Genomic DNA, 22,910 nt, shown 5'->3' on the forward strand with positions numbered 1-22,910 from the left:
CTTTTGAAATCCTCGTGTTTTTGAAGAGTAGAATTATTGTCGTCGCGTGGTGCTTCTCAAATGTGGATCCCTCGGAGGTACCCACGGATTTAAGCTGAGAGCTGGAAATGAAGACCATATGTACCTTAACAAAATCCCGGGTCTAAATCTTTCACTTTAATTGCTCCTATCTTTTGCTTTTCTTTCATCGCCATCCGACAGCTTCTAACAAATATGCCGACCCTAATAGGGAAACCAGTCAGCCAGAATGGACTTGGTCTCATGCGTGAGTCTCTCTACATATTTCATCTGCATGTAATCTAACAAGTGTTTAGGTCTCACTTGGAAAGACGATGTTACTCCGGACGAGAAAGCCTTCAAGGTCCTGAAGGCTGCTCTCGCGGCAGGAGTGAATGTCTGGAATGGTGCCGACTTCTATGGCACGTCGGACAACAACTCCCTACATCTGGTGAACCGCTATTTCACTGCATACCCGGAAGATGCGGATAAGGTTGTTCTTACCATCAAGAGTGGCATTGTGGATATGCGAACCTTCACCATGGATTGCTCGCCAGCTGGAGTCCGAAACTTCGTGGACCGCGCCAATGCCATTCTCGACGGCAAGAAGAAGATAGATCTCTTTGGCTGTGGACGAGTTGATAAGAACGTGCCCATTGAGGAGACTGTCGGTGCACTGGCAGAATTAGTCCGAGAGGGAAAGATCGGTGGTATCCAATTGAGCGAAGTGAGCGCCGCTACCATCCGTCGCGCGGCCAAAGTCGCCAAGATCGACATGGTTGAAGCCGAGATCAGTCTGTGGGCAACAGACGTGTTTGAGAATGGGGTCGCCGAGGCTTGTGCAGAGTTGAATATTGCAATGGTAGCGCATACGCCTTTAGGCGCTGGAATGCTCACGGGTCAGATTAAGAGTCTGGATGATATGCCGGCGAACGACTACCACCGCTTCTTCCCGCGCTTCCAGCCCGGGAACTTTGACACCAACCTGAAACTGGTGGAGAAACTGAAACAGCTTGCCGAGAAGAAACAGTGCACTGCTGCGCAGCTGGCGCTCTGCTGGGTCAAGGCTCAGAGCTCTAGGCCCGGGATGCCGTTTATCATCCCTGTCTTCGGGGCCCGGGCGGAGGCGAGGGTTGCTGAAAATGCGACACACATCGACTTGTCGAGTGCAGATCTGGAGGACATCAAGGCTATTTTGGATAGCTTCCCGGTAGCAGGAGGCAGATACCCGGCAGCGGCTGCGAAGCTTACCGAGTATTGAGAACATTTGCTTAGTAAGATATTTATTCAACTGTCCAGTATATCAATAGGTAATAAAAAATCAGACTCAATGTTTTGCTTCTTCCTATATTGATCTCACCTAATTTGCATTTGCAATGCGGTGTGCTTCTACTGTCTTCGTGGAGACAATGTCTGAAGGTTGATTGGCGGGCGACTGACTCATTTTAATTACCCCTCGCCCCGTATTTTCTTTTTTCTTGAAAGATTTCATACCGATTTATCTCTCTTTTTTTCACCATTTTCCATCGAAACATAGAAGCTCTTTTCCTTGTACCGCCGAGAATATTATGAGCTCGAAATCACAAGTGACTTTGGTCCCATGGGACCCTAAATCTACCACTCATCTGCAGCGCCTAGTGGAACAGCGACTGCAGTGCACATGGGATCATGAAAAGGTTGCAACCAGCTGGCGAGAGAGCCAGATAAAGGGTAACAAATGCCTATATTGGATTGTGAGCTTGCCTATTTGATACAAAATATCTAAACCATTGCATAGAGAACTATGAATACTTGCCAGTTCAAGCTATAGGCTAATATTACAGCAAATAGACTATTTCCCCTAATGATGCGGAGGCAGATGAGAAGACAAAACTTCACCTCAATATGCACCCGAAGGTGCGTATAAAGGATTGATTTATAACTGGCTACTAATGTATTGCTAGGAAGCTGAAATGCTGCAAGATACCGCTGCCTATATTAATGGTGTAGCCCGGGACGCATCAAAAAGAAATTTCGTTCCCGTTGGCCACATCGCTCTAGATGAAGGAAACCCGGACGCAAAAGACATTGAGCTAGATCTCCCATCAGAAGGCGTGTTCTGGATTAAGACTTTCTTTGTTACACATGCCTTACAGAGCAAGGGCATTGGGCGAGCTGCACTAGACGAAGTTGAGACAATGGCCGTCAAAGAGCCTCTTCAGGCTAGAATTTTGATGCTGGACACGGTCCAAAAAGACGACCAAAGAAGAAAGGAGTTCGCAGACCTTGTTTACGGGGGCATGCCTAAGGTAGGATAATGCAATAGGTAATCTTTGGAAAGTGATTAACAGTTTGCAGGTTACCAACCAGGAATGGTATGCCAGACGGGGCTACCGACTGGCTAAAACCGTGCAGAACTACTATCAAGTGCCAGACAAGACAGGCAAAATTTGGGATACTAAGACTGTTTTTATGAGGAAGGATATTGCATAACTTGCTCAAATATTTTTCAGACTCAGAACCAAGAATATGGACGCATTTCACAGGGTATTGCATAGAAAAATTTGCATATATGAACACCTGTGACATCGACACCGAGAATGACCTCCTTGGAGGCAAGGAATGGCCGCCTCTTCACCCTATGATTTCCAGCGGCAAACCGCGGGTTTATCGCCCTAAGGAACCTTGTTGGCCCCAGACGCAGGGAATTCGAGAAGAACGTCTGACCATGAGCCGTATGAGACTCCGTAGTCGTTGCTTGCCCAAATAGGATCGTACGTCGCAAACAAGCTGTCCAGGATCGAAGCAAATAATCCACTGATAAAGAGGTTGCCCTTAAGACTGGGGAGATGTATTTGATCCTAGTTACATTGAGTAAGCTTTAGAAAGTGGCCGGCGCGTGTATTGTAAGGCTTTCGCCTGTTCCTGGGGACACAGCGTGTTTAGAGGCTATTCTTCAAGAAACATCCAGACAACCACACCAAGCCAAATAGAAAGGAAAACTGCAGTCAGGACCCCAGCACCTGCACGGTCGGCTGTCGTTATTGGTGCCGGCGGGGTGGAATTTTGACTGCCTGAATTTTTACCTGCGTTGAAGTTGCCCTTACTCGTCCCACCGGTCGACGATGTCAGGGGCCCTTGTTTTTGCCTCTGAGTGTCAAAAGAGAGCAAGTTGATAGTGAAGATGTTGCTGGCACTCATCATGGGCTCCAATCCCAGCCTGGGATCAAGTTTCTTCTGATACCAGCTGCAGCCACATAGCTCTGGTGTAGTGGGCCCCGTACAGGATGCTGCAGCTCCCTGGGCTGTTACCTGAAGCTTCGGCATAATTGTGTCGTATACCTGTGGAACCAAAATGGCAGTCCATCCTAGCCACAAAACGCTAGGGCCTTTGAACAAAATACTGTTGCTATCGAAACATTGTGTCGGCCAAGGATCACAGCTGATCTCTTCTAATACATATCCGTTCTTTTTGAGGAAGAACGTATCCAGAGTCTTATTTGTGAGCCCGTAGACGATGTTAAGCCAGCGTTCTTGATCAGCCCCCGTAGTCTATGATCAATCAGTTATAGTATATATTAGGACAGGAGTTGGGCATATACACACCTGGGCATACATGTAAGCTGCCCCCAATAGGTAGGAGGCATAATTGTATGTCCACGGGGTCCGACCGGGAAAATGGCAGTCATCTTTGTCTATTGACACCGTGTCCCAGACCTCGAAAGTCCCGTTAACAATCAAGTGACCGACAGACCAATCCCAAATCTTCTGAGCCCAATTAGCATAGAATGGGTTATTCGTGTACCGGTAAAGGCGTGCAGATAGTTGAAATAAACCTCCATTGGCAATGCTGTTCTTCACATAGAAACCACCCTGTTCTTCGAATTTCTGCCAGTGCACGCCACCACCGCAGCTAGTCGGGTCCCATCCCGTGTTTGAGGGATTAGGCTTAGCGGTTTGGTCATTAAACACTCCCTGTGCGAGGCTAAGCCATGACCATTGTCCGTATTCGGGGAAGTTCAACTCTGCAGCTGTCATAGCAGCGCAACCCCAGAAGAACTGATCATCGTTTCCCTTTGTACTAGTCAACAGGAGAAGATTGCCAAGTTGTTTGAATTTCTTACAATCCACTGTGTCCAGTTGGGTGGCATGTAGTCGCCAGGCTCGCCCTGAAAATCGAGCCCAACCTTTGTCACGTCATTGTACGTGGTGTCATTGGTGAAATACCAGTAGTTTATAGTTGACAAGAACAAGACAGCACCCTCATACCATTTGGAGGGAATATTTCCTGGAATGTTCCCGGATATGTTACCTTGGTAGTATGACATTGCCCCCCACATCGCTGTGGATGCAGCATCTTTAACAGATTCTGTTGTTTGAGTGCAGCAACAATCAGCCAGAAGAACGAAATCATAACTGGGCAAGCCTCAATCAAAAGGAGGCCAGAGAGGAGCACCGCTTACGCTCATTTGTGATGTCGATCTCGATCGCGCGCATTCCTGGAACAAGGCATAGCGTCGTCCATAACGCTGCCAAGGCGTTTAGCGTTCGCATATCGGCTCGAAGGGCATGGAGTGATAGCACTGCGAAGGCATTCAAAGCCAGGTAAAGACGCAGAGTTCATATACGAATTCTGCGATGTCTCTGGATCTCCCGCACTTGTGGTCACGTTACTAATTTTATGGGGGGCCTGTCAGAGGGCTGTGCAAAGCGACCTATAATATTACATCACATCGCGCTGTAACAATAGGCACCTACTTTGTTTGACTTTAACCAGCGCGAAAGGATTGAATTTTCGGAGTTCAAACAGTGTTCCTGCCTCTTGAACATTATTTGTCTCTTATATTAACGAGATGTTCTTGATCCTTCGATTCAGGAAGGCCACTTGTCTTTGAGGGAATCTGATCGTTGCCTCGGTAAACTAGTTGTTACAATTACAAAACCGCTAAACAGCAGGGACCGTACGACTTTTCCCTAATTAGGAACAACCGGATTCGTATCGAAGATCCAGAACCATGATTGCGGGGTTCCAACACAACACAGCGACAAATCCAGTGCGGCCCTGAAAACAAGCTACGCAAGGCACTCACTCGGCTAATCCGCTTAGTCTTTGGACCATGGAAAATTATTTTTATCATTGTCAGCTTCCACAAGAAACTGTTGGTTAGATTGGACTTGCATCCTGGGCATGGCTTAAGAGATGTGAGACATAATAAGAACTGTGAGACATAATCAGGGGACCGCTCCGTATTCAGGTAGTCAGTTTGTACAGGGCTTACTGAGAGGCTGGGTAGTCGTTATATGGAGTAGTCATGCTTGTTGCTCTTATCGCTGGATCTCCCCACATTCCCAGTGATCGTGGGTTCGTTTGAAAGCGTCCGTGTCCGTGATCCGACCCTCACTTAGCAAGCTGCCAAACTGGTTCAAACATTATAATTGGAGAGGTGTTAGAACCCCCCACCCCCCACACGCCCCACAACTATACTAATCCTATTTAAGAATAGTCTGTAAATAATTACAAAATGATGGACGGCTCGTGTGAGCATGTCATAACAGTCCGTCCTAACAGTCCGTCCTAACAGTCCGGCGAGTTCGGTGATGTGAGTCCTTGGTGGTTCGGGGAAGTCAGCGGAATAGAGGAATGAAAGAACGCTAGTGCAACGAGGACTAACAGCACTTGAAATATTGTGGGTAGTTGGTTGGACTGGAAGCGGGGCGAAGATGGTCAGCTCCCTTCCCGTTTATCCGTCAATATTTATTCTACTGCGGTCACGTGCACGACGTTAAACCAGGCTCTTGACTGGTATTTGGGCTCTGGAAGTCATTCTCTCGGCTGTCAGGTAGCCCTGACAGCACTCCAGCAGAGCAGCTGTACAGAAAGCAAGCTACATCAAGAAAATGGACACTGATTGTTTGTTACAAAATGATACATTCTATTACCACCGTGAAACAATACGCGTACGGGGTCCGTAAGGGAATCGTGCGATCATCGCATGGAAAATGTCAAATCTGCCGGTACTTTATGAAGTTTTGGGGAGAGGCTTGCAAGAAGTTTGGTAGTGAAAAAGACAAAGAAAGAAAGTCAGAGGCCTATCTGTGAACCTGGAGGATTTGAAATTGTTCTGCTCAGCTTTCACGGAATGTTGGACATTCCTCGTGAAAAAGTACTGAGAAGAATGCGTACCGCTTCGGATCAACCAACTTGTAAATTTGTCTGGAGAGGGCTGGAAGTCGGATACTCGAAGCTCTGATCTACTCTTGGCAACTTGTTAGGTGAGGATGTTGTATTTAATTCTCGCTCCTATTCGGTATCCTGCTTGACTAGAACTATAGATCAAGTCAAACTGCATATTAGACATCAACTAGTGAGGAAAGCCTTCACGGACTCTCCCCACACTGCAGCCCGTTTATAGAAGTGGAAGTCTGGGGCATTTCCTTCTTTTAACCCATCAATTGCTTCCGCGAGATCTTTGCCAAGGCCTTCTTCTTTGATCTCTGCCAGCGTATATGTTAGGGTTTTGAAAGAAAAGAGCAGCGCACGACTCTGCGGTAGTCGATGTAGCACCTGTCTTTCGCAACGGAGACGAGTCTAAAAACATCTTGTTAGCCGTGAGCACCAATTGCAACAACCCTTTTGGTAGTTCTCACGCTGCTGATATCAATCTCCTCCTGAAGAACCTTTTCACCTTCATAAATATGGGTACCACTGGGAGTGAAAAGCTCGTCCGTAGTCGTAATGGCCCACTAAAAACCAGTCAGGCATATCCCATGTCAGAACATTTAATCAGGAAAATGCGCACATTCGCTCGCTTGACAAACTTTCCAATTGGCAACCTTGTGAAATAACGATCCATGCTTTTTTCCAGCCTTTCTTTATACTGGGGAACAGGCTTGTGGATGTCCTTCAACTTGAGATTCAACTTTTTGAATGTATTGAATCCGTTTGGGAAGCATGTCACAAATCCCTTCAAAGTGTACCCATCCCCGTCATCTGAGGGTAACAAGAATAGAAAGTCATCGTCGACAAGCCCTCCCAATCTTTCAAGGGTTTCTAGCGGCTTCTCCGCAGGAGATAAGGGAAGTTTCTCGTCCATCACCAAGTTGTGAAGGAAACCTTCCTTGTTTATGTGCTGCAATACAAACATCCGAGGAAACCGTGTAGGAAGAAAAGATCCCAGAAGCCAGCAGTAAAACTCGTCGACTGCTGACTTGACACTGTCTTCAGCAGCCAGGACAGTATCAGTATGTTCGTTCATGATCTTTCTTCGCAGGTGAATTCGATCAACGTAAGTTTTATCCATTTCAATAAGACCATTAACAGTGGTTTCCTCGATGCCTAATGTTTCTGAGTTGTTGTCTTGTAAATTTTGGCAAAGAGCGTACTCATCGTAAGGTTATATTTAGGTCTAAATGGCCTTATCTTCAAAGGCTCTTTTTGTTGCCACTCAAATTCGGGAAGAGCTTCAACTGAGGGGTACGCTTTTGGTTCGGAGTCGACGCTCGAATCCTTAGGCGAAATGCGAGGCGACGATTTGGGACCTTTGAGCAGCGTGACCATCCAATACAGAAGACTCGAAACAAGACTCAGCCAAAGCAGCATAGCCCATCCTGTCCACTGCGTGATGGTAATTGGAGCCATGGTTTCTCTCTGGATGCTTGACTGCTGAAGTGGTGGTTTATTAGTACTGCTGAAACCAATATGTCCGTCGGACCTTATCAGACTTTCGCAACAGTGGCCCTGCTGTATTTCAAAGCTGTGGCAGTCCACAGAGCTGAGAAGACGTGATATACTTGCTTATATCCTATTATTCGGCTTATTAGACAGCGCTCCAAATCCATAGGAGGGCGAAACCGTCCCTCCCAATGACTTTGCTGGGATAATGACTCACTCAACACACCTGGTAGAGTAGCACACCTTGGATACTCATCTGACCTGCCTGTTCTGTTATCATCTGCTAGCTATCTTCTTTTCTGTTCAAAGTCATGCGTAACCAATATAAGGAATGCCGAGATTACCCCGCGTAAGCCTATCTCGAGGGGTGCTCATTTAACCTACCCTTTTCGGCAAGTAGGTTTCGGCCTAACTTTCCATTTAGCCACTCTAGAATATGGGTTCAAAGTTTGTAAAAAGCCAATTAATACATTCTCAGTAGTTGAACTGCACGCACATTCAATCAAATCCTTTTCCTTTTCTAATTACCCCGGATCTTCTATCCTTATAGGTAGTAGTCAGGTGTGCGGGGTTGAAACCTAGTTCATGTCCACCATTGTAGATGATTCTTTCGATCGCTTAACGCCCCCTTTTTATAAATATTCTCAGCTTGCGATAGCCAGTATAAAGCGTCGAATATGCCGTTGAATATGCTCGTTTAAGCTTCTCATCTTCCGAAAATTTGTTGTCGATCTACATATTTTCTTATGATTATCAAACATATTTATCTATCTCTTTGGCAACAATGTCCAATGAATTGTCCAATAATGGGGATGGAATCGAAAGTAAAGGTCTGAGCCTTGGAACGGATAATTATTTTCGGCTCCAGCTGATCAGTCTCTTCAGACAAGCAAGTGCTAGAAGTTTGTTCGTTACCAAAAAAGACATAGCTCAGGTAACCGTACTAATATGGAATAAATAATCTAGGCGAGAGTCAAGGGCGAGGAATAATGAAAGCAGCTGATCTAGAACTTCTTGGGCTTGCCCAGTTGACAGAGCGAAACCTCGGAACTTTCCAGATCATATGCAGCGGATGGAATATTTGCAACAGTTGGGCGGGCATCGCCGGTACACTTGCTATTGGTATTACGCAGGGAGGCACCGTCCTTCTGTTATATGGTATTGTTATTACTTTGATGGGGGCTGGATGTGGTGCAGCCACCTTGGCCGAGCTCGCCAGCGTGTATCCCACAGCAGGAGGCCAATACCATTGGACTTCCATCTTGAGCCCGAAGAAATATAGCCGAATTCTGGTAAGGTAGTGTCAATCAATGCAACTGCTCTTTGACTAATACTGTATCTCAGAGCTATTGTTGTGGCGCCATCAATATCTTCAGCTGGATTTCAATCAGTGCTGGTGTCACGATTCTTCCGGCACAGTTTTTTATCTCCATGGCCATCTATAACAATTCGGGATACGAGCCTCAAACATGGCACTATTTTCTCATATTTCAGGCGACAAACATTATTGTCATGCTGTACAACATCTTCGCCCTTCGGAGAACTACTTGGGTCCATGACCTTGGCTGTGAGTTTCGCCAAAATAAAAGTCCGATACTATACTAACTGCATAAGTTGCCGTATCAATATCCTCTTTTGTGGTCATCTTCATAACTTGTCTGGCTCGTTCACCACTCCAGCAAACTTCCGAATTTGTATGGACAACACTGATCAATGAGTCCGGTTGGTCATCAAATGGAGTCGCGTTTCTGACTGGACTGATCAACCCCAACTATATCTTCTGTGGAATCGATGGTGCTATCCACCTAGCGGAGGAATGTAGCAATTCTATCACGGCTGTTCCATATGCACTTATGAGTACACTTGCGATCGGATTTGTGACAGCGTTTGCTTTTCTTGTTGCCATGTTGTACAGCATGACCAACATGGCCGCTGTCATTAAAACAGCTACTGGGTGATCACACTTCCTTCGATAACCGTCATCTACAATGCTAATATTAGAGATAATAGTGTACCCATCTATGAAATCTGGATCCAAGCCACCCACTCCGGAGCAGCAGCAACGGTCTTCATCTTCTTGCTGGCGCTGATAGGTTTCTTTTCTCTTAATGGGTGCCAGCAGACTGCATCTCGCCTCACCTGGGCCTTTGCTCGAGATGACGCCTTGATCCTGTCCAAATATTTTAGTCGCATTCATTCACGGCTTCAGGTTCCAGTCTATTGCCTTATTGCCAACGCAGCTGTCATCTTTGTCATCGGATGCATTTACCTTGCCTCATCAACTGCATTCAACGCTTTAATTGGTACAGGTCTTATCTTGCAACAAGTCTCTTTCGCGTTCCCTGCTGCATTGTTACTCTATCGTCGTCGCTCGTCCGTTTACCTTCCGCCAAATCGATTCTTCAGCCTTGGAGCGTTTGGCTGGGTGGCGAATATCATGACTGTGGCATTCGGAGCTACTACTTTGATCTTCTACAATTTTCCAGCCGAAATGCCAGTGAAGGGTAGTAATATGAGTACGATTATTGTATTTGAATAGTTGTCACAAGCACTTGAAACTGACTTCTTATCTAGATTATTCCTCTGTGGTCATAGGCACCATGGCTCTTTTCTCTCTCGCCAACTGGTTTCTTCATGCCAATAGGAAGTACCAAGGACCAAGACTTCCCGCAGAGCTCACTTAATTGGGTTATGTTTCCTCTTCCGCATGTCAAGCACAGACTTCTTGAAAGTCCCCCGGTTTGTGTCTTGTTGAATAATAGCGATATACAGAGGGACCTTCATAGGAACATCGTCATTACTCCAGCCCTTACCGGTGAATCTATAAACTGCACTAGGAAACCCAAACTGTGAAACTTGTTACACTAGAACTCGAGGCAGAGTTGCCATCATGCAACTTGAATACACTACTGAATTTGTAAGATTTCAGAAGGTGAGAGTTTCACAACGGAACAAAGAGATAATCTTCACGATGCGATAGCCGCCTCCTGACCCTCCTTAGCTGAAAACTCCTGGTTTGCATAAGAAATGTGAAGCACGGCCATCTCATACTCTATTTTGATTCGATTTTCAAATCAACAGAAAAAGTTTAGCTTAAGTCGGGAATCTCCGACAGGACACTCTCATCTAGGTCTCACAGGCTTATTTTATTGACAACTCTATTCAGTAGTTTCAGAGTCAAAATAGAACGATGATTGGTGGCGATGGCCCGAGTCCTTTATTGATATCTCAATCCGGCCATTACTAACCCCCGACCAATACGAAACCCTCTCTTTGTTTCTGTGATGCTCCTATAAACTAGCCATGCCTCGCAAAAGCAAACTCGCAGTGGTTGTTCTGTCTTTTTCTCCTTCCAGCACTCAAAAGGCCAGTGACCCTCCTTCAAGGCAAACAACCTTCTCACTTTGGCTTTCGATGCCATCGCCGGTGATATATTCACCAATGGATAATGTTTTTGCATCACGCAGCTATCGGCCCGTCCCTAAGGCAGAGGCTGACAGCGATGTTGAAGACGATAACGCAACCCTGACACGCCGTCCTGGCCGTCGTTTCGCGCAGCAGTTCCTCAAACGCAATTTGACCGCGATCACCGTCACCGGCCTTCTTCTGATCATTTTGATGCTCGTTATTGCCATTATTGCTGCTATCGCCATTGAGCCCCTCCGCCAGATTCTCGTCCTGAAATGGTCCGCTGGTCCCGCAGACCAAACTGGTCAACGCCAGTGTCTGCCCGCCGCACCACGGACCCTGCTCTCCTGCGGCAATTCAACCACTGAAGCTGAGGCTCTGGGCTGTACATACGACCCCTTATCGGCATGCTGGTTGCATCACGACTGTCCACACGATTACTCGGATGTCTTTTCGCATTTTAACAACGGCAAGCCGTTTATTTACTACTACGACGAGGCGGCCACCCGCCAGATGAAAGACTATAACGAGGTCGGCCACAACGCGAACGGCTTCTACTGGACTTCTGTACGCGAGCACCTCGTGCATTGTCTGTATCTGCTGAGACGAGGTCACGATGTCCACATGCGCGGCGATCGTCTCGACTCAATGCTCTCGGATATCGGCCATGTGGATCACTGTACGAATTTCCTGGCCAATTGGCTGCGCAGACCGGACCCGGCCCTCGAACACCTGGGTACACAAGGCAAAACGGACTGTTTCATGTCCTGCAACTGAAGGGTGGACCATTCTGACAAGGTGGGACGGTCGGAGGAGACAAATGAGGCAAAAGAATCTGTCGAAGTCCTTTTTGGGAGACCATCCTTTCATCACAATATCCACTCATGGTGGTTATTTCATTTTACATGTATCTTTCGCAAGAACCCGTCCACAATCTACTTCGTTGCCTAGATATAGATCAACGCCATTAAGTATGCCTTGCCTATTTGGGAAATTAGCTCCGCGGAGGACCTCCCGAATTCGCCTCAACCAAGAAAAGGCACGTTGACGTGACTCGCATATTAAACCGTAAGATCCCCTTAATTTTTCCATCCTCCACGTCTACGAAATCCAAATGCCTTCCAAGCGCATCGCCATCGTGACCAGCAGCACGCGCTGCCCGCGCCTAAACCCGACCATCACGCACTATGTGTATGACGTCTTGTCCGCGGATCCGATGATCCCAACTTCTCCAGCTACAAGTCAAGGAGAGGGCAGCATCGACAGAGACCCTAGGCATATTACGCTCGATATCCTCGATCTAGCACAACAGGGACTACCACTCTACGACGAAAACATCATTCCCGCCGGCCTACCAGCGGCGGACCCCACGCCGCACTATGAAAAGGCGCACACTCGCGCATGGTCTACTGTTGTGCGCGGGTATGATGGGTTTATTTTCGTGACGCCCCAGTACAACTGGAGCATTCCAGCCAGTCTGAAGAATGCACTTGACTATCTTTTCCATGAATGGAAAGGGAAACCTGCTGCGATTGTCTCGTATGGGGGCCATGGTGGTGGCAAGGCGGCGGATCATTTGAAGGGCGTCTTAAATGGCCTGCGCATGAAAGTTGTCAGCACGGTACCTGCATTGCCCGTGAAATATACGGGTTTGCCCATTGGGGGAGATGAGGACGAGAGGGTTACACTGGATGAGAGAGATGTGGCCGGGTGGAAGGAGGCAGGCATCGAGGCAATGATGCGGAATTTGGGGATGGAGCTGGTGTGCGAATTGGATAAGGACTAAATAATATCAATGCATGCAAATTTTGGTATCTATTGAGAAAGAATCCCTGATATATGCAGAAGGATACAACAAAGTAATCAACCGGAAAAGAAAACATTATTTTTAGTCCGCCATTAGAATATCCTCGCGCGTAATTCCGCTGCGATCACACATTGCTCGGAAGATCCCATCCGTCCGATCCCACAGCGCAACTGGTGTGTCCATCTCGGCGATCTGGCCTTGGTCCATGACACAGATACGGTCGTAGTGAATGATCGTACGCAGGCGGTGCGCAATGCACAGCAACGTCTTGCCGTGGAATCCCTGTGCCATCGTGCGCTGGATCTTCTGGTCGGTCTCGAAGTCAACAGAGGAGGTTGCCTCGTCGCAGACGATAATCCGAGCCTGTCGGACCAGTGCCCGTGCGAGCGCCATCAGCTGCCGCTGCCCCAGAGAGAAGTTGAGACCTTCCTCGTCAACGGGACTCTCAAGCGTGAGCTTGCTATGCTGCTGTGGCTTTGAATCACTGCCCGTGGCTGGCGTCACGGTGCCACTAGCAGGGCCGCTTGGCAGTCCTTCTGCGTCAGGTTCTACCGAGTCCTGACCGATCAGGTAAGCCTGACGCAGCGCGGTCCACAGTTCCAAATCCCCATGCTCATTGAATGGATCCAAGTTCGAGCGGATCGTGCCCCGGAACAGCGCCGGGTCCTGAGGAATGATGGCCAGGCGAGAACGAAGGTCATGGAGACCAACAGTAGCAATATCGATTCCATCGATCTTGATAGAACCACCGGACAGCTCCGTCAGACGGAACAGCGCGGACATGATACTCGACTTGCCGGCGCCCGTTCGTCCCACAATTCCGATACGTTCGCCACCCTGCACATCCATGGTGAGCCCCTTAAGGACAAGTGGGAGGCCCGCGCGGTACCGCATATGTGCGTTGTCAAATGTAATGCGGCCCTTCTCAGGCCAACTAGAAGCAACGGGGGTGAGTTGCAAGGGTGCCTCCTCTTCCAACTGGGTTCCGTAGTAGTGAACGCGCTCGGTAGCGTTCATGTTGTTCTCCACCTCGGCAAGCTGGCGGACAGTAAATTGCAGCATCTGTGCAATGGAAAGAATGTATGAGAGCACCAGTCCAGAGATGCTGGGGGAGACATTAAATCGAGAGGTGACGACTAAAACACCCGTCACAAAGACGAGCGAGGTCGCCACGGCATCCAGACGCACGCTAAGCCAGCGCTGGTTGGAAAAGGTCAAAAAATACGCCCCGTTCATCACGTCGATCGAATCACGGATACTGCGCCGGAACTGGTGCTCCACCCCATAAGCTCGAATGCATGCGGTACCAGTAATGGCTTCACCGAATCGTGCATAGACCATCGACCGCAGAACTGCTTCGTGTCGCTTCATCTCACGGGCTGAGGCTCGGTAGTAGTTGGAGGCCAGAAGGAATAGGATAAACAGTGGAGCAAGAGCAATGACAAACTAGATAAAGTTAGCGGTTCAGTCCAGAAAGCAGAGCATTGATTCACTTACGTAGTGGAAGAAGACAATGATCAGGACCATGACGGAAATGATCATGGTCATTGTCAATGCGTAGATACGCATAGCATCCGACAGTTCATTGTCCATCACCTGGATATCCTTCGAAAAGCGGTTGGTGATTCGTCCGAGCGGTGTGGTGTCGAAGAAAGACATCGGCGCTCGAAGCACACGAGTCATTGCGCGCTGCAGCATTGTTCTGCTGGCGTTTGTTCCGCATGTGGTCATATAGGTCGAGAAGACGAACATGAGTACAACAACGCTGCCTCCTAGGCCAGCATAGATGCCAATGTATTGGCCGGTCGACAGGCTCGGGTACTTGTTGGACGTCCAGTAGGAGAGCCATAGACTGGTCCAAATGTTGGCGACGTTGGCCATCGCCAGCAGAAACATTATGACAAAAGCATTGAGAGAGCTTCCAGAGGCTTTGATGTATGCCTTCCACACATCGAACCCAACCGAGGCCGTGGCCTTTTCCTCTTGCTGCATCAATGCGGCGGCTGGCTTTCCGGGCGCTGCTGGCGTCTTTTCGTCCACCTTCTTCTCATCGGGCTCCTCTTCAGCAGTCTCTTCTGTCTTCTCGCTCGAGTCCTCCTGTCCCGTCGTGGACAGGAGCCGCTGGAAAACTTCATTGTCCCGCATCAGGTTATCGTAGGTATCGACCGCCTGGATGCGTCCCTCGTCCATGACAACAACCCGATCACATCGACTGAGGACATGGAGCTGATGAGTTGCCAGAATCCGACACCGGTCCTTCAGAAGGCCACAAATAGCTTTGTCCATGATGTGGCGCCCGACATGTGCGTCGACCGCCGATAAAGGATCATCCAGGAGCACGAGTTCGGCATTGAAGTAAATGGCACGAGCAATGTTCAGGCGCTGCTTCTGGCCACCCGATACCGTAATTCCGCGCTCGCCAATCTCGGTCTGGTCGCCATGGGGGAGAATCTCAAGATCCGGAGCCAAGGCGCAGGCATCAATCACTTTGTTGTACCAGTCTTCGTCATATTCTTTTCCAAATAGAATATTCTTCTGAACGGAGGTGTTCTGAATCCATGCATACTGCGGACAGAATGCCCGCGTTGTGCTTAGGCGAACAGAACCATCCGTCACTCGCATATCACCAGCCAGTGCTGAGAGCAGAGAGCTCTTGCCGCAACCTACCGTGCCAATCACTGCAATCAGCTCATGGCGTCCCACCTCGAGAGTCAGGTCGTTCAGCTTAAATGGTTCGACGGGAGTCTCATCGGCCGTGTTGTCGTCACTCTTAAGCGCTGGTGCCGCATGCGCCGCCTTGTCGGCCTTCTTCTTCCCGGTCTTGTCTTCCTCCTTATCCGTGGGCAAGCGTTCCCAGGTGAACGATGCATGCTCCATCTCAATAGCATTCTCCATCTTCTCATCCTTTTCGATGTCCTCCTTTTGCTCCTCGGCCAGAAGGAATTCTTGAATCCGGTTAAGAGCAGTCCAAGCATCCGTGACCTGGCCAATAACCATCGGCAGCATGTTCAGTGGCATCCGGAGCGAGTTGAACAACGCCAGAGACGAGAAGATCGGGGCCGGGTTCAGGTCATGTTTCGACAGAGCGTAGGTGATGAAGGCCAGCATCGAGGCGAAAGTGGGAATAGCCAGCGACACGCACAGAATTCCGTTTCGGACGGCCAGCAAGGTCTGGATGGATCGAATCTCCCGTTTTCGAATAGCCTTGAGGCGGCTCAAGAAGCTACTTTCCCAGCCGAAGTATTTGACGAATCGCACCGCTTGCAAGATTTCTTGTGTCAATGAAACCCGTTGGTCGGTGATCTTGTTGATGTTTCTCCGGCGTTTCACCAAGAATCGCACCGCGTAGGTCAAGAAGGGGACTCCGAAGACCAGCAGGGCATATCCGGCCAGACAACTGTACCCGATATTAACCAAGAGAAGAATCAGGGTCACGATGATGGTAATGGGCGCGGTCCACATCATGTGGAACATGCCGCAGGCCAAATTGATTCGGTCGACGTCGATACTCATCAGGGCCACGATACGGCCATTGTTCCAACCTCGGCCATCGCCTGCCACGCCCTGAGGGGCGGCAGCGGCAGCCTTGGGATCTTTTTTCTTCTTCCCGTCCGACTTCAAAAGGGCGTTCTTGGTCGCTTCCAAATTTTTGATTTCTTCATCCGTCGCCTTGCCTCCTGCCTTTGCCCGGCCCGACAGTCTCATGGCCTTGTTGAAGACTTGTGAAATCAGGACAGCTCGGATCTGCCCGCCAACCATCTGGCCCCGGTATATAAACTGGTTCGTACACATACTCTGACATGCTTGCATGAGTGTTATACCAACAGTAAACCCCATACCACGCCCAATATGGGGAGCAGGGAGGCCGTTTTCCTTGGCAATCCATGCCTCGGTGGCAAACGCGATCAGGTAGCGAGTCAAATAGGGCGCAAAGACTAGGAGGAGCGAGCTGAAGAACTGGCAGACACCGCCCAGCACGAACTCGAATTTGAAAGTATCGTACAGCGCCCATACCAGCGCACGTTCTTTCCCGCTCTTCATCCGGTTCTCCAGCGCAGCCTCCAGCCGTTCTGACAACACATCGACGGCCCGGTTGGGATTCACCGTCCAGATATCCTGCAGCTCGAGGGGTCGCAGATAGCCCACCTATATCCCATAAGTTAGTAAGAAAATTTTTCCGACAAGGTTTTCGAACCACGAACCTGCATCAGAGGGGACATCCATTGAAACGAGATGGTGCTAAAGAACGAAGCGCCGTATTCGCGCGACGGCGTGCGCTCCTCCGGCACGGGGGGGAGCTTCTGCCATCGCAGCGGATTCAGTCGGCGGTACCATTTCTTTTTCGGTTCCGTTGGCGGTGGTTGCAAAGTCGGGTCTGCGGCTTTGGCCTCCTCACCGTCTGCCGAGGCGGACGAGCTGGAGGCCGCTTGCAACTTTTCTGCATCGGCCACCACGACCTGGGTCAGTGGTTCTGCTGGCGCAGACATGGTCACGGCTGTCGTCTGCGGCACCAAAAAAAAAATTAATAAATAATGTCCTAGGCGGCGTGGTCCTTATTTATCCATCGCAAAAGAATGGTGTGGCGAGTGAAGAAAAGCTGCTCTTCTGAAAACGGAATTCAAATGCTGGGGTACCCGACGCCCTAAGAATGAGTCAAGCGTGCTCGGATCGTCCGTTCGCTTGGTCCGAGGTAGATGAGAGTAGTAGAAAACCCCGAAAGGGACGAGGAGGAGAATTCGCGGACAATTGAAAAAGCCGTTCGTTCTTTTCTCACTGTCCGTTCCAGGCCTGGGCGGGACGCTAAGCCTTTGCATATATCTATCCTCGGGTGGAGCAAAATGCTACATTAATAATAACTGGAGCCAAGGAAAAAGAAGCGGTCACATCTACATAGTATTACCACCCATCCTTGTTTTCCGTTCCGCTCTAGTGCTTGGAAATCGACCGTTCTGACTCGTTGATACGGTCGGCGGTCGGGACGTGGACTCTCCGGCCGGTCTGTCGGCCAGGGCGCTATACTCCTTCAGGTAGAGCGCAAACCTGAACCGAACTTCTTATCTCCGAGACGGACGGACTAAGCGAGTCTAAACGAGCTAGCGATGCGAAACAAAATGGAAAAAAATGAACCGGAATTAGGCACCCCGAGCCGAGATCAACCTGAGCGGTGGTGTCTACTATACTGGATCTACAATGGACAGGGGAGACAGATAGCCATTTGCCTAAATTGCTCCGGACATCCACTTTTTTTGGTTGTCGTCTAATATAGCAGCTATTCAGTCATCACGTCGTCGCGGAGGCCCTCAACGGTGGATATACGCATATTATGCATCCACTCGGCCTTCGTTCCTGAGTCGTGGGGCAATCGAATCGATTACCCGATCTGGAGATCTTTAGACATCCAAAAGGATCGCGGGCGGCGCGCCCGGCGATACCAACCTGCACTACGCGCTAGTTCTCCAATCCGATCTTGACCTTCTTCTCCGGTGGAGGGATGACCCTATCCTCGGCAGCCCCCGTGAGGTTGGGCAGCTCGGTCACAGCCTGGTGGATGATCTGCAGCGCCTGCTGGATCTCTTCCTCGGTGATCACCAATGGAGGCGCCAGACGGATGATGTTCTGGTGGGTGGGCTTGGCCTGCAGATGAAAGTCAGCCACATAATACCAAGCATTCGGAAGCAAATGTCACATACGAGCAGACCCTTCTCCTTCATCAGCATGCACAGATCCCAGGCGGAGTGGCCGTTGGTCTTGGATTCGTCAATGACGATGGCGTTGAGCAGGCCCTTGCCGCGCACGGTCTGGATCAGGGGGCTCTTTAGGTCCTCCAGACCCTTCCGGAAGATGTGGCCGAGCTGCTCCGCGCGCTCGACCATCTGCTCCTCGCGAACGATCTCGAGGGCGCGGATGGCGACGGCGCAGCCCAGCGGGTTGCCGCCGTAGGTCGAACCGTGGGTGCCCGGCTCGACCGTGAGCATGACGTCCTTGCGGCCCAGTACACACGAGACAGGGTACATGCCGCCGGAGATGGCCTTGCCCAGCAGAACTAAATCGGGCTTGATTCCGCTCCACTCGTGGCACAGCAGCTTGCCCGTGCGGGCAATGCCGGTCTGGATCTCGTCGCAGATCAGGAGTGCATTGTACTTGTCGCACAGGGCGCGGGCCTCACGCAAGTAGTCCTCGTCCGGCACGACAATTCCCGCCTCGCCTTGGATGGGCTCGACCAAGAAAGCGGCCAGGTTCGATCCGGCCTTCTCAAAGGCTTCGCGCAGCGCGGCCTTGTCATTGTAGGTGATGGGCTTGTCAGTGCCCGGAATGTTGCACCCGATGCCGGGCAGGTAGGGACCGTAGTTCTCACGCGACTCCGGATCGGAGGACAGGGAGATGGCAGCGAACTAAATATGCAAGGAAACAATCAGCTCCATCCCCCGCGGAGGGGGGTCTAGCATGCTTACCGTGCGACCGTGGAAGTTGTTCTCGGCACTCAGCACGACGGCCTTGTTCTCCGGGATGCCCTTGACCTTGTACCCCCACTTGCGGGCGATCTTGATGGCGGTCTCGACTGCCTCGGCGCCCGTGTTCATGGGCATGACCATGTCGAAGCCGAAGAACTTGGTGATAAACTCGGCGAAGCGTGGGAAGACGTCATTGTAGAACGCGCGCGAGCTCAAGGTGACGCGCGAGGCCTGTTCGGTCAGGGCCGCGACTAGCTTGGGGTGGCAGTGGCCCTGGTTGACTGCGGAGTAGGCGGAGAGGAAGTCCAAGTAGTGGCGGCCCTCGGGGTCCCAGACGGAGGTGCCCTGGGCACGGGCAAAGACGACAGGCAGCGGGTGGTAATTGTGAGCGGCATAGTTGTGCTCGGCATGGATGGCCTCGTCGGTGGACGTGGCGTGGATGGCGAAGGTGGAAGTGCCGTTGGACGCCATGACGCAGTGGATTGCGGGGAGGTATAGGTAGATGGATGGAGGTGGATGGAGATAGTTCGATCGCAGGGATCAATGGCTGTATCTCCTCGATAAAATAGATGAAATGGAAGACCTGGGAATTCGGTGGCAGAGAAGAATCAAGGAAGAAGAATTGAATCCCAAGAACGGCCACCAAGGACGGATTTATTCTCGGGGCCACCACCACAGCATCCCCTAAGCGCAGGTTTACCCTGCCCGTCTTCCCTTAAGTGCAGGTTTACCCTGTCCTCCTCCACTCCTATCCTTCCCATTACTACAATTTCCTATTCTTATTCGCACCCCGGCCCGGGACACGGCCGGTCCAGCGAACGAAAAAAGTGTGATCTTCGATTGATGTCATTCTGCATTCGGTAGTAGTCTGTGGTCGCCGCTGTCAAGAAAAGGCATGTCGTTCCCGCCGTCGATGCGCCGCACGCCGCCCTCCCACGCCTCCAACATCTTCCTCTTCCTGCTCGCCTTTCGCCTCCTGAATTCGCTCGCTATCCGGACCTTTTTCCAGCCAGATGAGTTCTTCCAGTCGCTCGAGCCCGCGTGGCAGATCGCGTTCGGCAAGGACCAAGGGGCTTGGATAACGTGGGTAAGCGCGTCACTGCAACGCAACACCTCTGCGCGCGCAGTTCTCTAATTTGTGTCGCGTCAACAGGAATGGCGACACCAGCTACGATCCTCGCTCCATCCGCTTCTTTTCGCCGCCATCTACAAGACCGCAGACCTGCTCGCGTCAGTCCTGGCGCTTGGCCCCGCACCGCACGCGGAACTCCTGATTGTCGCGCCCAAGACAGCGCAGGCCGTAGTGTCGGCAATCGGTGATTTCTACACGTGGAAGCTGGCTCGGCGAGTGTACGGGACGGGTTCGCGTGAAGCTTGGACAACGGTACGTGATGCGATCGCGCATGAGAAGAAAATTGGATATTAATTGTTGGTGGGCAGCTGGCGGTCACCGTCCTCAATCCATGGCAATGGTTCTGCTCAACTCGAACCCTGTCAAATTGTCTTGAAACAACGATCACGATTGTCGCGTTGAATTTGTGGCCGTGGCAGTGGTCGAGCACAGGGACCGATGGTAGCCGTGATAATGGGAGGCAAAAGAGGGGCACGGACAAGGATCGGAGTCTTCTTCGAAGGTATGACTCTATGATCAAATCATATGACCATTGTTGACGTTTACTGGGCACAGTTTGCGCCAATGCCTGTCATTAGCTGCTCTCGCATGTATACTCCGTCCGACCAATGTGTTGATCTGGGCGCCTCTGGCCAGCGTCGCTTGGCTTCGGACCTCTTGGCTCCAACGAAAGATTCTGGTTCGCGAAGTTGCTGCTTGCGGGTTAGTTGATATCTTTCCATTTGAAGAGTTTCATCTTACAGACATTGCTTCTTAGGTCGGCACTCTTGGTCGTATCAACATTGGTGGACCGTCTGTTTTACGGAATCTGGACTTTTCCTCCATTTCGGTTCCTCTACTTTAACATTGCACAGTCTCTAGCAGTCTTCTATGGCCGGAATGACTGGCACTATTATATCTCGCAAGGCTATCCGCTCCTTCTCACCACAGCTCTGCCTTTTGCAATTGTTGGGCTCTATCGCGCCTTGATCGCCCCGGCCGGTGACCTTCAGACGACAATACGTGTTCAGCTGGCGGCAGTATGTGTTCTGATGCCGGCCGCTCTTTCTCTGATCTCACACAAGGAAGTGCGGTTCATCTACCCACTGCTGCCATCGCTGCATATCCTGGCTGCGCCGCCACTGGTCCAATTCTTTTCACCAGCCATACGCTCACACTCCGCGCAAGCATACACCCCCCAAAGGCTCACCCTTATCTTCCTTGTGCTCGTGAATCTCGTGATTGCGGTGTACACGACTATCTTCCATATGTCCGGACCTCTCGACGTCCTCTCATACCTCCGTGGGCAGCACGAAGTTCATTCCCAGCAATTGAGTGGAAGAGAAACCACCGCAGAGTCTGGAATCACCGCTGGTTTCTTGATGCCTTGTCACAGCACTCCCTGGCGCTCGCACTTGGTACACCCAACTATTCACGCTTGGGCATTATCATGCGAACCCCCAATCGACTTCAACGAGACCCAAAAGGCCGCCTATCGAGACGAAGCAGATCAGTTCTACGATAACCCAGATCAGTTCTTGCGCCAGAATATGGCGGGAGGCCTACGCCACCTTCCTCGGCGGCCAAGCTATGCCCCCGGTTCTCGCTCTCTCGGCAGCTCTCAATCGCAGCATGAATGGCCCGACTACCTCGTCTTCTTCGCCCAGCTCGAGTCTACGCTGCGTCCCCTCCTCCGTGGATCCTCGTACGCCGAGTGTCGGCGTACCTGGAATACACACTGGCACGATGACTGGCGTCGCCAAGGTGACATTGTAGTCTGGTGTCTCGACCCAGCCGAACAGGACGCCTGGCGCGCCGAGACCCATCGCCGTGTGCAGGAAAGCCGCGAGCGTCAGTTCGATCGTATTGTCAAAGCATTCGAAAAAGAAGCCCGACGTCAGCAAAAACGGGGCTGGAAGGCTCTTGTCTCGCCCTCTTCCTCATCCACATTAGCTTCGTGGAGACGTTCGGTACAGTCGCGCTTCTCTTCGCCCTCCACCATTAGATGGCCATGGGGTAAACGATCCCGCAGCTCTGCTTTCTGGAAGAAGTTCCCTTCCTTTTCACGGAGTACGGATTGGTCTCCTTCTTGGCCTGAGTGGCTAGGCGGGAAATCTAAGGATAAGAAGAGTCCTTTTGATCGGGATCTGTGGTCATAACGGGACCTTTTCTTCTCTTTCCCACCTAATCTAATACTAGACTTGTCTTACTTCATTGATCTGTCATTAGAGATCATCGGCCGTGCAAGGCCCCTGTCATAGCCCAATCTGTGTATAGAAAGACGTATAGAAATTGAGAATTAACTAACATCCATGTACCTCGTGCACAGACCGTCCTTATCATCATGTGTTGCTTCTTGTCCTCCAGACTTACCACTTTCTTGTCGAGTAAGTAGATATTGGGTGCGACTCAGTATATTTATAAGACTGATCACTGGCCCTGAAACCCAGGTGCCAACGAGATATTTATACAGGCTCTAGACTC

At 50.5% G+C, this 22,910-nt stretch overlaps 10 protein-coding genes across 10 annotated transcripts; 6 read left to right on the top strand and 4 right to left on the bottom strand.

Annotated features, from left to right (window-relative positions):
* Positions 1–213: 213 nt before the first annotated feature.
* On the top strand, positions 214–1,258 carry N7510_007411 (aldo/keto reductase family protein; the record flags this gene model as incomplete). Its single annotated transcript, XM_056979336.1, has 2 exons — positions 214–265; positions 315–1,258. The coding sequence occupies 2 exons, from the start codon at positions 214–216 to the stop codon at positions 1,256–1,258; spliced, it is 996 nt and encodes a 331-aa protein (XP_056832379.1).
* A 307-nt stretch (positions 1,259–1,565) lies between these two features.
* Positions 1,566–2,469, top strand: N7510_007412 (GNAT family N-acetyltransferase; the record flags this gene model as incomplete). The annotated part of the gene is made up of 3 exons (XM_056979337.1): positions 1,566–1,730; positions 1,941–2,285; positions 2,335–2,469. The coding sequence occupies 3 exons, from the start codon at positions 1,566–1,568 to the stop codon at positions 2,467–2,469; spliced, it is 645 nt and encodes a 214-aa protein (XP_056832380.1).
* Positions 2,470–2,925: 456 nt separating this feature from the next.
* On the bottom strand, positions 2,926–4,530 carry N7510_007413 (glycoside hydrolase family 76 protein; the record flags this gene model as incomplete). The annotated part of the gene is made up of 4 exons (XM_056979338.1): positions 2,926–3,528; positions 3,583–4,050; positions 4,101–4,345; positions 4,440–4,530. 4 exons carry the CDS (start codon positions 4,528–4,530, stop codon positions 2,926–2,928), a joined length of 1,407 nt encoding a protein of 468 aa, XP_056832381.1.
* A 1,804-nt stretch (positions 4,531–6,334) lies between these two features.
* On the bottom strand, positions 6,335–7,615 carry N7510_007414 (heme-dependent oxidative N-demethylase family protein; the record flags this gene model as incomplete). The annotated part of the gene is made up of 4 exons (XM_056979339.1): positions 6,335–6,565; positions 6,625–6,720; positions 6,777–7,312; positions 7,360–7,615. The coding sequence occupies 4 exons, from the start codon at positions 7,613–7,615 to the stop codon at positions 6,335–6,337; spliced, it is 1,119 nt and encodes a 372-aa protein (XP_056832382.1).
* A 1,022-nt stretch (positions 7,616–8,637) lies between these two features.
* N7510_007415 (putative choline transport protein) lies at positions 8,638–10,332 on the top strand (the record flags this gene model as incomplete). The annotated part of the gene is made up of 5 exons (XM_056979340.1): positions 8,638–8,940; positions 8,993–9,215; positions 9,263–9,602; positions 9,659–10,164; positions 10,223–10,332. The coding sequence occupies 5 exons, from the start codon at positions 8,638–8,640 to the stop codon at positions 10,330–10,332; spliced, it is 1,482 nt and encodes a 493-aa protein (XP_056832383.1).
* A 757-nt stretch (positions 10,333–11,089) lies between these two features.
* On the top strand, positions 11,090–11,833 carry N7510_007416 (uncharacterized protein; the record flags this gene model as incomplete). The annotated part of the gene is made up of 1 exon (XM_056979341.1): positions 11,090–11,833. One exon carries the CDS (start codon positions 11,090–11,092, stop codon positions 11,831–11,833), a length of 744 nt encoding a protein of 247 aa, XP_056832384.1.
* Positions 11,834–12,170: 337 nt separating this feature from the next.
* N7510_007417 (flavin-dependent quinone reductase) lies at positions 12,171–12,842 on the top strand (the record flags this gene model as incomplete). The annotated part of the gene is made up of 1 exon (XM_056979342.1): positions 12,171–12,842. The coding sequence occupies one exon, from the start codon at positions 12,171–12,173 to the stop codon at positions 12,840–12,842; it is 672 nt and encodes a 223-aa protein (XP_056832385.1).
* A 102-nt stretch (positions 12,843–12,944) lies between these two features.
* Positions 12,945–17,350, bottom strand: N7510_007418 (ATP-binding cassette transporter YOR1; the record flags this gene model as incomplete). The annotated part of the gene is made up of 3 exons (XM_056979343.1): positions 12,945–14,309; positions 14,361–17,009; positions 17,066–17,350. 3 exons carry the CDS (start codon positions 17,348–17,350, stop codon positions 12,945–12,947), a joined length of 4,299 nt encoding a protein of 1,432 aa, XP_056832386.1.
* A 961-nt stretch (positions 17,351–18,311) lies between these two features.
* On the bottom strand, positions 18,312–19,786 carry car2 (ornithine-oxo-acid transaminase; the record flags this gene model as incomplete). Its single annotated transcript, XM_056979344.1, has 3 exons — positions 18,312–18,497; positions 18,554–19,255; positions 19,316–19,786. 3 exons carry the CDS (start codon positions 19,784–19,786, stop codon positions 18,312–18,314), a joined length of 1,359 nt encoding a protein of 452 aa, XP_056832387.1.
* Positions 19,787–20,210: 424 nt separating this feature from the next.
* gpi10 (putative glycosylphosphatidylinositol-alpha 1,2 mannosyltransferase) lies at positions 20,211–22,585 on the top strand (the record flags this gene model as incomplete). The annotated part of the gene is made up of 5 exons (XM_056979345.1): positions 20,211–20,402; positions 20,469–20,699; positions 20,756–20,949; positions 21,003–21,149; positions 21,205–22,585. 5 exons carry the CDS (start codon positions 20,211–20,213, stop codon positions 22,583–22,585), a joined length of 2,145 nt encoding a protein of 714 aa, XP_056832388.1.
* Between the last annotated feature and the right edge of the window lie 325 nt (positions 22,586–22,910).

Source organism: Penicillium lagena (assembly GCF_028827675.1).
Source record: "Penicillium lagena strain IBT 129212 chromosome Unknown utg000005l_segment0_segment0, whole genome shotgun sequence".
Taxonomy (NCBI): domain Eukaryota; kingdom Fungi; phylum Ascomycota; class Eurotiomycetes; order Eurotiales; family Aspergillaceae; genus Penicillium; species Penicillium lagena.